The following is a 15,791-nucleotide window of genomic DNA, read 5'->3' as shown; positions in this document are numbered from 1 at the left end:
AAAAATTAACGAAAAATAATAATAACATTGATTTTTGAATATCACAAACTTACAGAATCTAGTTTTGTTTTAGATTTAAGGAAAGGAAAATAATTTGCCAAAACACTTTGTCAACTTGAGTTCTGAGGATTTTCAACTTTCAGGAATTAGATTCCTGGACTTCCCTGGTTGCCCAGTGGTTAAGACTCCGTGCTTCCAATGCAGGCGGCACAGGTCCTAAATAATTACCAATATATTTTAAAAATCATCAGACCCAAAACTTATCTAATACAAAAGATCAATTTAATTACCATTTCAGGATTTTTTTTTGGGGGGGGGCATGCAGCACAGCTTGCAGGGATCTTAGTTCCCCGACCAGGGACTGAACCTGGGCCTCAGCAGTGAACGTGCCAAGTCCTAACCACTGGACCTCCAGGGAATTCCCACATTTTAAGATTTGAACCTGAGTTTCCAAAGCTAACTACCATAAACTTTGTATCTTACACGATTAGGAATATTAATTTTAGGAATAACCTAAAAGTTAATAAACTTCTGGTAAACAGTTACTGTTTTATACATATACAAACATTTATACACATAAAACAAACATATATACATTACCACATACTAATATTGTCCAATACCTAATTTAAAATTCTCTTCTGATTTAGAGGTTATTCTGAGATCATTTTGTGTCTCAACATTTTTACTGTCATTCATCTACTCACCAAACATTTGTTGAGTGCTATTCTATCAAGTACTGTGCTAAGCCAACAGAGACAAGAGACATTTAAGATGTGACCCTGGTGTTTCAAGGAGTTCACAATCTAATGGGGACAACTGACACAAAAACAACTATAAGATACATAAACAACTATAACATAAACCTTATAAAAGGATTATGAACTAGTGACTGCAAATCTACTTCTCAGTATTCTACCTACTATTTTTATTAGTGTAACACCATTATGTCACACACTGGTCAGCAACCTCATGTTCCCTTCTTGGCTCTTTCCGATCCCTCACTTTACCCCAGACCTTAACATTGGAACAACAAACTGATCTAGTCCCTCTTTTATCACTCAGCTCCAGGAGCCTTTTAAAACTGGATAATCTCTCCATCTTTAATAAAGGAAAATGTAAAACCATGGACTGGCTCATTCCTGTTACTTGGGGAGAGAAGGGAAAGACTGCTGCAGCTCAGAACAGCTACCCAAATTAGTGAAGCTGCCCAAAAGCAGTAATCCTGAAAACTTTAGCTAGAAATAGCAAAACAGACCCTCATGTCCTAAGAAACCAACTTTAGAGTCTTGTAGCTCCAAAAGAACCAAGCTGGGAAAGGAGGCAACAGAGTCAATAGTGGATAGAATGATATTTTGTAGTACACAGGAAAACTTCTGTATTTGAAATGTATTATTTTATTTATCCTGAATACTTCTTTCTTTTTCCTTTTTTTTTTTTTTTTTTTTTTGTGGTACGCGGGCTTCTCACTGCTGTGGCCTCTCCCGTTGCGGAGCACAGGCTCCGGATGCGCAGGCTCAGCGGCCATGGCGCACGGACCCAGCCGCTCCGCGGCATGTGGGATCCTCCCAGCCCGGGGCACGAACCCGTGTCCCCTGCATCGGCAGGCGGACTCTCAACCACTGCGCCACCAGGGAAGCCCTTTTTTTTTTTTTTTTTTTTTTGCGGTACGCGGGCCTCTCACTGTTGTGGCCTCTCCCATTGCGGAGCACAGGCTCCGGACGCTCAGGCTCAGCGGCCATGGCTCACGGGCCCAGCCGCTCTGCGGCATGTGGGATCCTCCCAGCCCGGGGCACGAACCCGTGTTCCCTGCATCAGCAGGCGGACTCTCAACCGCTGTGCCATCAGGGAAGCCCATGAATACTTCTTTCTTATAAAATAAGTGATGTAAACAGATTTAGGTATGATTTAGTATTGCAGACATGAAGATGCGACATAAAAGTACAAGCAAGCTAGAAGGCAAATCCAAGATAATATAGCCCAATTCTTAAAACCATTTCATTTACAGAATGCCAAGTTTACTGTATTTTCACACTACAATCAAATCTCCAGGGACCAAACTAATCAAGATTGAAAATTTAATAAAATAAAGGACCACAAAACCAGTAGCATCATGTATAACTCACAACAAAAGTACGTACAGGCTTCAGAATTCAGAGACCATCAAGATTTTCTGGAAGGAGCTATAAATACTGAAATGTGTAGGCATTATAAAAGGACCTTTATCTTGTTTCTCAATAAAAGTAACATTAAAAAATTACAAAAAATTCTTTGGGTATACTTTTACCAAGAGTTTCTCTTAAGGCATATTTTTACAAAGTTGTTAATGATGGACTCGGTCACTAGTGAATCCTTTTATCACTTAACAGCATATCTGCTACAGCCTACAGAACCTTATTTTAATGGCTGCCTAATACCACACTGAGTAATCATTTTTAATTAATTCCCCAACCTTTTTATATTTTCCATATAAAATAATGCTGAAATTAGAATTCATGTGCATACTACTTTTCCTGTATTTTAAATTACCTCATTAGACTACACTCTTTTCTACTTTTATTTTTAAATCAAAAGAGACGACACATCATTGGGACTTGATTCTGATTTTAAAGGAATGAGAGCTTAAACTAAGTAGACTAGAGTTGGGGATTCTGGAGCTCCTATCATTGAGAAGCCAGAGGCACAGGAAGAGAGGAAGAAAGAAAAGAATTTGGACAGAACAATAACACTACTTTAAAAATGAGAAAACTTGAGAAACTGGGTGGCTTTAAAATGTAATACTAACATTGAGATTTCAAAACAATCTTTTATCCTCTAATAAAAGGATATTACTAAGTCCTCCTATCCCAGAAGATGAGGTTCTGAGGAAGCTGTAAAAACAAAATCTCCCGTGGAAATTTCTCCGTAGGTAAAGGAGTCAAAGGGGGGAAAGGGGGGAGGGGGAGGAAACATATATATATCAACTATTACTTTATTAAATACATACACAACGGGGGTATAAACGAAACAAGATTGGACATGAACTAATCGTTGTTGAAGCTGGATTAGGAGGGAATTCATTACAGTCTTTACCTTTGTCTGTTTGCAATGTTCGTAATAAAAAATAATGAATACGCAAGCATAATAGAAAAACTATGACCAGCTCTTAATTTCAATCTTACTACTTCAGAGAGTGGAAGTGGCTGTCTCTCCTATTACCTAATCATTAAACCGGACGCTCTTCGGTCCCGATCCCGGTAAAACTTTATGCAGGTAGAGTTTCAAGTCCTCTCACCTCCAGCACCGCGGAAGAGGAGCGATGAGAACAGAAAGAGGAAGGGGGGCAAGGACAGGGCTACAAGCTCCTCACAAGATTGCTCATCAGACTGGTATGGGTCTGAGAAAGGGGGTCAGAGGTCGCTTTTTTGCTTCCGCTAAAGAAAAACGCAGTTTCTTCCGGGGCCCCCAGGTACCTTCCCAGGAGGCCGCCCCGCCCGGGGGGAGACTGCCGGGCTCGGAGGCGAACAGACTCCCGCAGGCACCGGGGACACAACCTTACCGAAGTCTCCCTGGGCCAGAAGGGACCGGGTAAGGGAGTCCCCGAGAGCGCCGGCCCGGCCCTGTCCCTGTCGGGTGCCGAAGCCCAGGCCGCGGCGTTTCCGCCCCGGGGAAGTGACGCCACGGAGCAGGGAGGACAACAAACTTTGGCGGCGTCAAGTATTCGGGACCAACGGTCTCCAAGTTGCCCGCGGCCCTGCCACGCCCCCGGGCCCGGCCTCGGGCGGCCTTCCGCGCCACAGCCCTTCCGGCCCGACCTCCAGCCTGACCCTCACATCCAGGATCCTTCTCTTTCTCCTCACCTGCCACCTCAGGGTCCTCTGAATCCTGGGCTAGGGACTTCTAAATCCGGAGCGCAGTGTGAGGAGGAAAACAAAGATCCTTGACGCTGAAGAAGCCACACTCACCTGAAAACGGAAGAGACAGACTTGGGGAAGAAGGCTCAGCATCCAAAATGGCGGCTAACAAGTCCTCGGCACGGTGAGCACGGGCGGAGGGATCCGCGGGGCCGAGCTAGCCACGCCCTCTTTCCAGGGATTGGCTGAGCGCCCTCCGCTCGGGACTCAACGCCCCGAGGGCGTACGGGCTCCCCCGCCCAGCTCCCTTCGGAGCTGGCGCGGCCGGGGACTACTTCCAGAGGCGGAGGCACGGACGGCAGCGGAATCACGTCACGTCTCCAGAGTCACCTGCTGGGGCGCTCCTTGTATTTCGCAGGTGTTGCCCCGGGTGCAGGGAGGCTGGCGGAAGAGGTTTGTTTTCCGAGTCCGCGCCCAGTGCCATGTTCAGCGTTGTTCCAGTCTCTGGATAAACCGGCTTCAGCACCGCCTCCCAAACTCCCTGAATTAGTCTCTGAGATTGCTCCCGTCCCTCGCTCGACCACTCGCCATGAAGGCTTTCCTCCTACGTTTCGGTTACTTTCATCAAATGACCTGCTGAGCAGGATTCCACCTTTCTCTGGCAGCACACCGCTAAGCACTCCTCCCTTAGGCCACCCACCCTGTCTCCTAACCACTCTGAATACTCCTGCCCCGCTTTTTTTTTTTTTCCCCGGTACGCGGCCCTCTCACTGTTGTGGCCTCTCCCTTTGCGGACGCGCAGGCCATGGCTCACGGGCCCAGCCGCTCCGCGGCACGCGGAATCCTCCCGGACCGGGGCACGAACCTGCGTCCCCTACATCGGCAGGCAGACCCTCAACCACTGCGCCATCAGGGAAGCCCCTCCTGCCCCCCGCCCCCCCCCCGCTTTTAAAGCGAGTGTGATTGCTCTTGCAATCAATATCTACAGTATTACTTATTTAAGATGTTTCCTCAGCACCACATTCTCTGGGAATTTATCTCTGGATTCAGAGGAAACTTTTTCATTTAGTTATCCTTGTGTTCAACTTGAAAACCATTCTCTCTGCTTAACGTTGGAAGGGGATTCCTGAGCTTTGGCTTCCAGAAGGAGGTAATCCTGCCCCCTGCTGTACAGGCTGCATCTACCAAGACCAAAATTGTGGTTTGCTAAATTGTGATGCGGTCATATGACAAGGATGGAACTACGTGTATTCATAAGAGGGTCATATGGATTTAGAAATAACGTGTCTGTATAACCACTTGCAGTATTTCTAAATTAAAACCAGCTTTCAGAACCTCAGAATACACTGTGCTTTTTTCATTTACTATGCGGTGGATTTTTTTTTTTTTTTTTGGTAAATGAGTGCATATATGAATTGAGTCCATTTTGCAATAAAGTGAAAGCATCTTAAAAAGAGAGCAAATTGCTCGAATTTAAAGAGCCTTAGAAACACAACAACCGAATGTTACTTGTGTGGACCTTGTTTAGATACTGATTCAATCCAATTTATAGTCTTTTTTTTTTTTTTTGGCCGCATCTAGCGGCAAGCGGGATCTCAGTTCCCCCACCAGGGAAGAAACCCGTGTCCCCTGCGTTGGGAGCTCAGAGTCTTAACCACTGGACCGCAAGGGAAGTCCGCCTATAGTCTTTTATAAAGATATTATTTTAGACAATTGGGAAAATTAGATGATGGACCAGGTATTATATAGTACCAACTAACCAAAGAATTATTACTTTCTTAAGCAAGAAAATAGCATTGCGATTTTGTAAGAAGAGGTCCTTTTTTAAAAATACATTTATTTATTTTGTTTATTTATTTATTTTTGGCTGCGTTGGGTCTTCGTTGCAGCACACGGACTTTCTCTAGTGTGGCATGTGGGGAGGGGCTACTTTTCATTGTGGTGCCCGGGCTTCTCGTTGCTGTGGCTTCTCTTGTTCCGGAGCACCGGCTTTTAGCACATGGGCTTCAGTAGTTGTGGCTCACGGGCTCTAGAGCGCAGGCTCAGTAGTTGTGGCGCACGGGCTTAGTTGCTTCGTGGCATGCGGGTTCTTCCCAGACCAGGGCTTGAACTCGTGTCCCCTGCGTTGGCAGGCGGATTCTTAACCACTGCGCCACCAGGGAAGCCCAAGAAGAGGTCCTTTTTAAATTGTTTAAGAAATGCATACTGGGAGGGACTTCCCTGGTGGTGCAGTGGTTGAGAGTCCACCTGCCAATGCAGTGGAACACGGGTTAGAGCCCTGGTCCAGGAAGAGCCCGCATGCCACAGAGCAACTAAGCCTGTGCGCCACAACTCCTGAGCCCGCGTGCCACAACTCCTGAAGCCTGCGCACCTAGAGCTCGTGCTCTGCAACAAGAGAAGCCCGCGCACCACAACGAACAGTAGCCCCTGCTCACCACAACTAGAGAAAGCCCACACACAGCAAAAAAGACCCAACGCAGCCAAAAATAAATAATTTTTTTTAAAAAAATGCATACTATAGGTAGGGGCAAAATTTTTGATAATTATTTAATTGGATGACAGTTATTATTTTACTATCTTCTCTATATTTTTTTTACCTTTACTGACTTTATTTCAGCATAACCAGTTAGTTAAAAAGGAAAATTTTTCGTTTTTTTTAAATTGAAGTATAGTTAATTCACAATATTGTGTTAGTTTTCGGTGTACAACATAGCAATTCAGGTGTTTTTTTGCAGGTAATATTCCATTATAGGTTATTACAAGATATTGGGTATAATTCCCTGTGCTAGTAGTTTGTATCTGTTAATCCCATATCCCTAATTTGTCCCACCCCCTGCCCCGCCCCGTCCCTCTCCCCTTTGGTAACCGTAAGTTTGTTTTCTACATCTGTGCGTCTGGTTCTGATTTGTATATACATTCATTTGTATTATTTTTTATATTCCACTTATAAGTGATATCATATGGTATTTGTTTTTCTTTGTCTGACTTATTTCACTAAGCATAATACTCTCCAGGTCCATCCACATTGCTGCAATATTTCATCCTTTTTATAGCTGAATGATATTCCTGTGTGTGTGTCACATCTCTCTTTTTTTTTTTTTGGTTGCGCCGTGAGGCATGTGGGATCTTAGTTCCCTGACCAGGGATTGAACCTGCACCACTCCCTGCATTGGAAGCACGGAGTCTTTTTTTTTTTTTTGGCTGCGTCAGGTCTTAGTTGCACCATGCGGGATCTTCGTTGAGGCACACAGGCTTCTCTCTCTAGTTGTGGCTCGTGTGCTCAGTAGTTGCGGCATGTGGGATCCTAGTTCACTGACCAGAGGTCGAATCCACATCCCCTGCATTGGAAGGCGGATTCCTAACCACTGGACCACCAGGGAAGTTCTCACATTTTCTTAATCCAGTTGTCTGTTGATTGGCACTTCGGTTGCTTCCATGTCTTGGCTATTGTAAATAGTACTGTTGTGAACATTGGGGTGCATGTATCTTTTCGAATTAGTGTTTCATTTTCTCTGGATATATACCCAGAAGTGTAATTGCTGGATTATATGGTAGTTCTATTTTTAGTTTTTTAAGGAAGCTTCATAGTGTTTTCCATAGTGGCTGCACCAATTTACCTTCCCACCAACAGTGCAGGAGGGTTCCCTTTTCTCCACATCCTGTCTGACATTTATTGTTTGTAGACTTTTTGATGATACCATTCTGACAGGTATGAGGTGATACCTCATTGATTTGCACTTCTCTGATAATTAGCGGTGTTGAGCATTTTTTCATGTGCCTGTTAGCCATACGTTTGTCTTCTTTAGAAAAATGACTATTCAAGTCTTCTGCCCATGTTTTGATTGGGTTGTTTTTTGGGTTTTTTATTTTGTTTTGTTTTGTTTTTTGAGTTATGTGAGCTGTTGGTATGTTTTGGATATTAACATCTTGCCAGTCGCATCATTTGCAAGTATTTTCTCCTATTACATAGGTTGTCTTTTTGTTTTGTTGATGGTTTCCTTTGCTATGCAAAAGGTTTTAAGTTTAATTAGGTCCCATTTATTTCTTTTGGCTTTTATTTCTTTTGCCTTGGGAGACTGATCTAAGAAAATATTGCTGCGATTTATGTCAAAGATTTATGTTCTGCCTATGTTTTCCTCTAGGAGTTTTATAGTATCTGGTCTTATATTTAGCTCTTTAATCCATTTTGTTTTTGTTTTCATTTATTTATTTACTTGGCTGCATCGGGTCTTAGTTGTGGCATGTGGGCTCTTTGTTGCAGTGCATGGGCTTCTCTCTAGTTGTGGAATGAGGGTTTTCTCTCTCTAGTTGTGGCACGCGGGCTCCAGAGCGCATGGGCTCTGTAGTTTCTGACACGTGGGCTGTCTCATTGAGGTGCGAAAGCTCAGCAGTTGTGGAGTGCGGGCTTAGTTGCCTCATGGCATGTGGAATCCTAGTTCCCCAACCAGGGTTTGAACCTGCATCCCCTGCATTGGAAGGCAGACTCCCCACCACTGGACCACCAGAGAAGTCCCTCTTTAATCTGACAGGTATGAGGTGATACCTCATTTATTATATGGTGGGTACCTCATATTTTTGTGTATGGTGTTAGAGAATTTTCTAATTTCATTCTTTTACATGTAGCTGTCCAGTTTTCCCAGTACCACTTGTTGAGAAACTGTCTTTTCTCCATTGTATATTCTTGCCTCCTTTGTCGAAGATTAATTAACCATAGGTGTGTGGGTTTGTTTCTAGGCTCTCTATTCTCTTCCCTTGATCTATGTGTCTGTTTCTGTGCCAATACCATGCTGTTTTGATTATTGTAGCTTTGTAGTATAATCTAAGGTCTGGGAGGGTTATCCAGCTTTGTTCTTTTTTCTCAGGATTGCTTTGGCAATTCGGGGTCTTTTGTGGTTCCACATAAATTTTAGGATTATTTGTTCTATTTCTGTGGAAAATGTCCTGGGTATTTTGATAGGGATTAAATTAAATCTGTAGATTGCTTTAGGTAATATGGCCATTTTAATAGAATTGATTCTTCCAATCCAAGAGCATGGGATATCTTTCCATTTCTTTGAATCACCTTTAATTTCCTTTATCAGTGTTTTATAGTTTTCATAAGTATGTTTTAAAATGTTCATAGTCAGGGATCTTCCTCAGTGGCGCAGTGATTAAGAATCCGCCTGCCAATGCAGGGGACACGGGTTCAAACCCTGGTCCGGGAAGATCCCATATGTCACAGAGCAACTAAGCCCATGTGCTACAACTACTGAGCCTGCACTCTAGAGCCTGTGAGACACAAATGCTGAGCCCACATGCCACAACTACTGAAGCCTGCATGCCTAGAGCCTGCACTCTGCAAAAAGAGAAGCCACCACAATGAGAAGCCCGTGCACCACGATGAAGAGTAGCCCCCACTCGTTACAACTAGAGAGAGCCCATGCGCAGCAACAAAGACCCAATGCAGCCAAAACTAAATAAAATAAAATTTTAAAAAGGTAGTAATAAAATGAAGGAAATTCTGACACATGCTACAATGTGGATGAACATTGAAGACATTATGGTAAGTGAAATAAACCAGTCACCAAAACACATGTACTGCAGGATTCCAGTTCTATGAGATACTTAGAGGTCAAATTCAGAGAGAGAAAGTAGAATGGTGATTGCCAGGGGGCTGGGGGAAGGGAGAGTGGGGAGTTATTGTTTAATGGGCACAGAATTTCAGTTTGGGAAGATGGAATATGTTCTGGTGTTGGGTGGTGATGATGGCTACACAACAATGTGACTGTACTTAATGCCACTGAACTGTACAACTAAAAATTATTAAAATGGTAGCTTTTGGGCTTCCCTGGTGGCGCAGTGGTTGAGAGTCCGCCTGCCGATGCAGGGGACGCAGGTTCGTGCCCCAGTCTGGGAAGATCCCACATGCCACGGAGCATCTGGGCCCGTGAGCCATGGCCGCTGAGCCTGCACGTCTGGAGCCTGTGCTCCGCAACGGGAGAGGCCACAACAGTGAGAGGCCCGCGTACCAAAAAAAAAAAAAAAAAAAAAAAAAAAAAAGGTAGCTTCTATATTACGTGTATTTTACCACAATATAAAAAATGTTGGGGCTTCCCTGGTGGCGCAGTGGTTGAGAGTCCGCCTGCCGATGCAGCGGACACGGGTTCGTGCCCTGGTCCGGGAAGATCCCACATGCCGCGGAGCGGCTGGGCCCGTGAGCCATGGCCACTGAGACTGCGCGTCCGTAGCCTGTGCTCCACAACGGGAGAGGCCACAACAGTGAGAGGCCCGCGTACCAAAAAAAAAAAAAAAAAAAAAAAATGTTAACAGTAAAAATTTTCAAATTAAGTCTATGTCATGGGGGAGAATTAAATAAACAGTATATATACTAATAATTAAATGCAAAATGTGGAATCTTCTACAAGAAAACTGGCTCTACATTAAAAGAGACTTAAGAGATATAATAACCAAATGAAATTCAATTGGATCCTGATTAGAAAAAATAGATATTTGGGGGAACAACTTGGGAAATTTGAATATGCACTAGATATTAGATACTATGGAATTATTGTTAATTTTCATTGGTGTAATAACATAGCTGAGTAGGAGAATGCCCTTATTCTTAGAAGATGCATGCTGAACTGTGTAGAACTGAAGGATCATGGTGTCTGCAACTTACTTTCATATAGTTCAGAAAACAAAAAGTGTGTGTGTGCATACTAGGCTATTATATATCTCAATGGGAAGTGGTAGTTTTCCCCCAGAAACTACCAGACTAAGCCAAGATCCCAGCAGTTAAGTATACTCTGATTCTGTTCTGCATTGAGTTTAAAAGCAAAATAAAAGGGACTGAGTTCAATACCTTTTTGTTTTTTGAGAAGAGAAAAATGTTTATTGTTTTTACTAATTTGAGAATATATATATGTAGAGTATAATGAAAGAAAAGCCTATGTAACACTCCCCATGCCATTATTAATTTTTAGAATATATTATTCCAAAATTTTATTTATTTAAAATTTAACACAAATAGGATAATATACACTCTGTTCAGTAAACCTGCTTTTTATACTTTATATATTCTGTGTATATTTTTATGTCAATACATATAGATCCACATTATCTTTAACAATGGAAGAAGTTATATCATTATTTAGCCAATCTTTTATTGATATTTAAGTAGATTCCAATATATTCTGTAATATGCCATTGTGAATATCCTTCTAAGAATGTCTGTGCATATTTTCAGATTATTTCTTAAGGACAGATTCCCACAAGTGGTATTGCAAGTTTAGGGAGTATGCATGTATGAAATTTTTTTTTTTTTTAGATGTTGGGGGTAGGAATTTATTAATTAATTTGTTTATTTTTGCTGTGTTGCATCTTCGTTTCTGTGCGAAGGCTTTCTCTAGTTGTGGCAAGTGGGGGCCACTCTTCATCGCGGTGCGCGGGCCTCTCACTATGGCGGCCTCTCTTGTTGTGGAGCACAGGCTCCAGACGCGCAGGCTCAGTAGTTGTGGCTCAGGGGCCCAGCTGCTCCGCGGCATGTGGGATCCTCCCAGACCAGGGCTCGAACCCGTGTCCCCTGCATTAGCCGGCAGATTCTCAACCACTGCGCCACCAGGGAAGACCCCATGTATGAAATTTTGATACCCATGTTATTTATGGGTTGAATTGTACCCCACAGATACATGCGTTGAAGTTCTAACCCCCAGTGTCTCAGAATGTGACTTTATTTGGAGACTTTGTTATGGCAGCACATGCAAACTAGCAAAACCCATCACCAGACTTCTCTCCCAGAACGTTCTACGACTTTATCCTCCTAGTGTCCAGCTCCTCATACTCCCTAACTGCAGGCATTATCAACCTTTCTAATCCTTTTGAAACTAAGCAGTTATTTTAATTTGTATATCTTTCAAAATTAGTAAGATTTGCATATCTTTGAAAATTAGTAAGATTGACTCTCTTGTAAATAGCGCTCATGATAGTCTTTTGCCCATTTTCCTAATGGTGCAGATAAACTTTTAAAAATAATTTTTAAAGTAAGGCATAAATATGGTAAAACACACACACACACACACACACACACACATACACACACGACTGAAAAAGATGTACAATGAAAATTAAGTCTCCTTCCTCAGACCCTTAGTCCTTCAGTCCCTTGCTCTAGAAGTAAAATAACCATTGCTACCAGATTCTCGTGCCTTTGAGCAAGTTACTTAATCTCTCTGTGCTTCAGTTTCTTCATTTGTAAAATGGGAATAATATCACCTACCTTAATAAAGTTGTTAGGATAATTAAATGTGTTAATTATGAAAAACTCTTAGAACAGGGTCTGACAATGTTTAATGCTATCAAAATCCTTCCAGTGATATTATCTGCATGTATAACTATATGTATAAATATGCATCTTTTTACACATATAGTAGCATACTATACATACTACAGTTGTCTCTCAGTATCAGCAAGGGATTGGTTCCAGGATCCCCCAAGGATACCAAAATCTCAAGTCCCTTGCATAAAATGCTGTAGTATTTGTGTATAACCTATGCACATTCTCCAGTATACTTCAAATCATCCCAATACAACGTAAATGCTATGTAAATAGTTGCCAGTGAGCAGAAAATTCAATTTTTGCCTTTTGGAACTTTCTGGAATTTTCCTTCCCAGTGGTTTCAATCCGAGGTTGATTGAATCCATGGATGTAGAACTGTCCGACATGGGAGGCTGAACATATACTGTAACTTGTCTAGTACTATAACTTGCTTTAAGATACATATCTCGGAGACTGTTCCATATCAGTAGTTATCAATAATTCTCATTCTCTTAAAGAGCTGCATAATATTCCATTGTATATGTGTACCATAGTTTTAAAGTACTGCTCTATTGATGGCATTTAGGTTATTTCCAGTATTTTGCCTATATAAACAATGCTGCAATGACTAGATATTTGCCTATACGGATTGTACGAATTGGGTATAAATTCCCAGAAGCAGAAGAACTGGTGAAAGGGTAGGTATATCTTTAATGCTTATAGATATTTCCAAATCACCCTACAACGAGGAAGTATTGTTTTACACCACCACCACCACCAATGTATGAGAGTTTCTATTTCCCCATGCGCTCAGTAACACAGTGTGTTTAGATAACTTTTGGAATCCTTGACATTATTGCACCCTTGAACAAACCATGAAAGTAAAGATGAGTGAAAAGTGTCATTGAGTCCATGTCTTACTAAAAATGACATGATTCATTTAGAAAAATTGCTTCCAACTCAGTAGTTTATTGGATTCAGCAATCATCACCTGTGTCCTGGTCCATCTAGTTATTTAGATCCGATAACATATCAATGTGAATTGTAACACAACCAGCCAATTATTCAAAACAGTATCTCTATCCCTGGCTGAACAGACCAGTTTCAATCAGAGCTAAACATAATCCAAAGAAACAAACTGACTCACACTGTTTCACTTGAAAATCCTGTTTTGCTCTTAGGATAAAAATTAACACAAAACATTCTTTGGTTAACTAACCAGTAACTGTTTTTTATGTACACAATTATAACTAGTGGCTGTAACTAAAACCTGATATAACACTTAAACCCAATAATATAAGAGTCTTACAAGCCTGTAGGACATAATTAGTCAGGCCTGTTTTTGTACAGCCCTTCCAGATAAGAATGTTTTTTTTTACATTGTTAACAGGTTGTAAAGAAGCAAAACCAAAAAAGGGAAGAACATGTGACAGGACCCTTATATTGCCCACAAAGCCTATTTGTAAAGGGCCAAATATTTGCTATTGGACCCCTTACAGGAAAAGTTTGCTGACTCCTGCAATAGAAGAAAGTACTACACATTGTGTGAGAGAGAAGGGAAAGATGATGGGCATTGAGTAATTTGCCTTTTTTTTTTTTAAAGTACTAACATTTAGAAAGGGGAAAGTCTCAGAAAGCTGTTAGGCTAGAAATTATAAAACGAAATAGAAACTGCTCTGGATATCTTCCTAAGGCCTAGAAAAAAATCAAGAGCATTTTTTAGAGCACCTATGAAATGATTCCTCAGAGAACTTATTAACATCAATAATTAGGGCTATACACAAATATTAAATATCTCCATGGCATTTTGCAATTTACAGGGCACCTACAAGCACATGACCTCAGTCAGGCTCACAACATTCCTGTGAAGCAGCTGTAGGTCAGAAATGTCTATTCGTTTTTACAGGAAGAAAGTGAAGCTTAGAGCTGTAAAGTGAGCAATCCAAGATCAACAGCAATAAGTGCCAGGATCAGATCTTGAACCCAGATCTTGAGACTTGATATAATTTTCATATGTCCATATTTCCATAATAATTTGCATCCTGGTTTTACCTTCAATTTGTGTATATTGAATTTATCAACAAATAAAAATGCATTAAATCACAGTTATAAACTGATTTGATCTGATATGGGTTCACATATCAGATCAAAAGAGAGTTCTCAAATCAGATTTTTTTCATGACATTTATCATGATTGCAATCATCCTAGAAAACGTAATTTTTCCTTAAATGAATTCAAAGAAATGAAAACATATAACTCTAGATTCTAAATATAAACTCAAAAGTTTAAACTATCTCCTTAAAATATGAGGTTCCTATCAAGACCATACAAATCTGGCATAAGGATACCCATACAGGTCAATAAAATAGAACTCAGAATCTAGAAATAAACCAATATATTTATGGTCACTTGCTTTTGAACAGGGATAACAAGACAGTTCAATGGTGAAAGAATAGACTTTCAACAAACAGTACGGAGAAAATTGGATATCTGCATGCAAAAGAATAAATTTGAACTTCCCTGCCTAATACCTATACAAAAATTAACTCAAAATTAATCAAGGAGTAAAATATAAGAGCTAAAACTCTAAAACTCTTAGAAGAAAATATAGGTGTAAATCCTCATGACTGTGGACTAGGAGATGGTTTCTTAGATATGACACCTAAATCACAAGCAACCAAAGAAAAAATATATAAAAACTATGGTGCTTCAAAGGACACTATCAAGAAAGTGAAAACACAGCCTACAGAACAGAAGAAAATTTTTGCAAATCATACATGCTATAACAGTCTAGTACCCAGAATATTTTTAAAAAACAACACTTATAAAACAACAATAAAAAGACAAATAACCCAATTCAAAAATGGACAAAGGATTTGTATAGACATTCTCCAAATGGTCAATAATAAGCACACGAGAAGATGTTCAACATCCTTAGTCATCAGGGAAATGCAAATCAAATCCACAGTGAGATATCACTTCACACCCACTACAATATCTATAATAAAAAAGACAAACAATAACAAGTGTAGCACAAGATGTGGAGAAATTGGAACTCTCATACATTGCTGGTAGGAATATAAAATGATGCAAGCTCTTTGGGCAAAAGTTTGACAGTTCTTTCAAAATGTTAAACACAGAGTTACCATATGAACCAACAATTCCACTCCTAGGTATATACTTGAGAGAACTGAAAACATGATCACACAAAAATTGTACACAAATGTTCACAGCAACATTATTCAGAAGAGCCAAAAAGTGGAAACAACAGAAATATCCATCAACTGGTGAATGGAAGTAAAATGTGGTATATCCATACAATGGAATATTATTTGGCCATAAAAAGGAATGAAGTACTGACACACACTGAAACATTCTTGAACCTTGAAAACATCATGCTAAGTGAAAGGAGCCAGACACAAAGGCCCCATATTGTATGATTCTATTTATGTGAAATGTTCAGAACAGGTAAATGCATAGATACAGAAAGATTAATGATTGCCAGGGGCTGGAAGGAGGAAGAATGGGAAGTGACTGCTAATGGGTATGGGATTTCTTTTCAAGGTGATAAAAATGTTTTGGAATTAGATACTTGTGATGTTGCACAACCTTGTGAATATATTGTACTAAAAACCAATGTGTTATACCCTTTAAAAGGGTGAAT

General features: G+C 40.9%; 1 protein-coding gene across 6 annotated transcripts in view; it reads right to left on the bottom strand.

The window, feature by feature from the left end:
- Positions 1–4,258, bottom strand: part of IST1 (IST1 factor associated with ESCRT-III) — a 35,286-nt gene extending 31,028 nt beyond the window's left edge. For 3 of the 6 annotated variants that reach the window (XM_081216175.1, XM_081216181.1, XM_081216178.1), the window contains exon 1: positions 3,945–4,258. In XM_081216175.1, coding sequence (XP_081072301.1) covers positions 3,945–3,986 — 42 coding nt within the window. In that variant the 5' untranslated portion in view covers positions 3,987–4,258. Of the gene's footprint in view, positions 1–3,198; positions 3,355–3,538; positions 3,795–3,839 lie in introns of those variants that run through there. The other 3 variants (XM_081216176.1, XM_081216179.1, XM_081216177.1) reach the window with 3 other exon arrangements.
- Positions 4,259–15,791: the final 11,533 nt, after the last annotated feature.

This window comes from Mesoplodon bidens, assembly GCF_964165515.1.
Source record: "Mesoplodon bidens genome assembly, chromosome: 18".
Taxonomy (NCBI): domain Eukaryota; kingdom Metazoa; phylum Chordata; class Mammalia; order Artiodactyla; family Ziphiidae; genus Mesoplodon; species Mesoplodon bidens.
The sequence above is the reverse complement of the archived record's forward strand: the minus strand, read 5'-3'. Positions and strand labels throughout refer to the sequence as shown.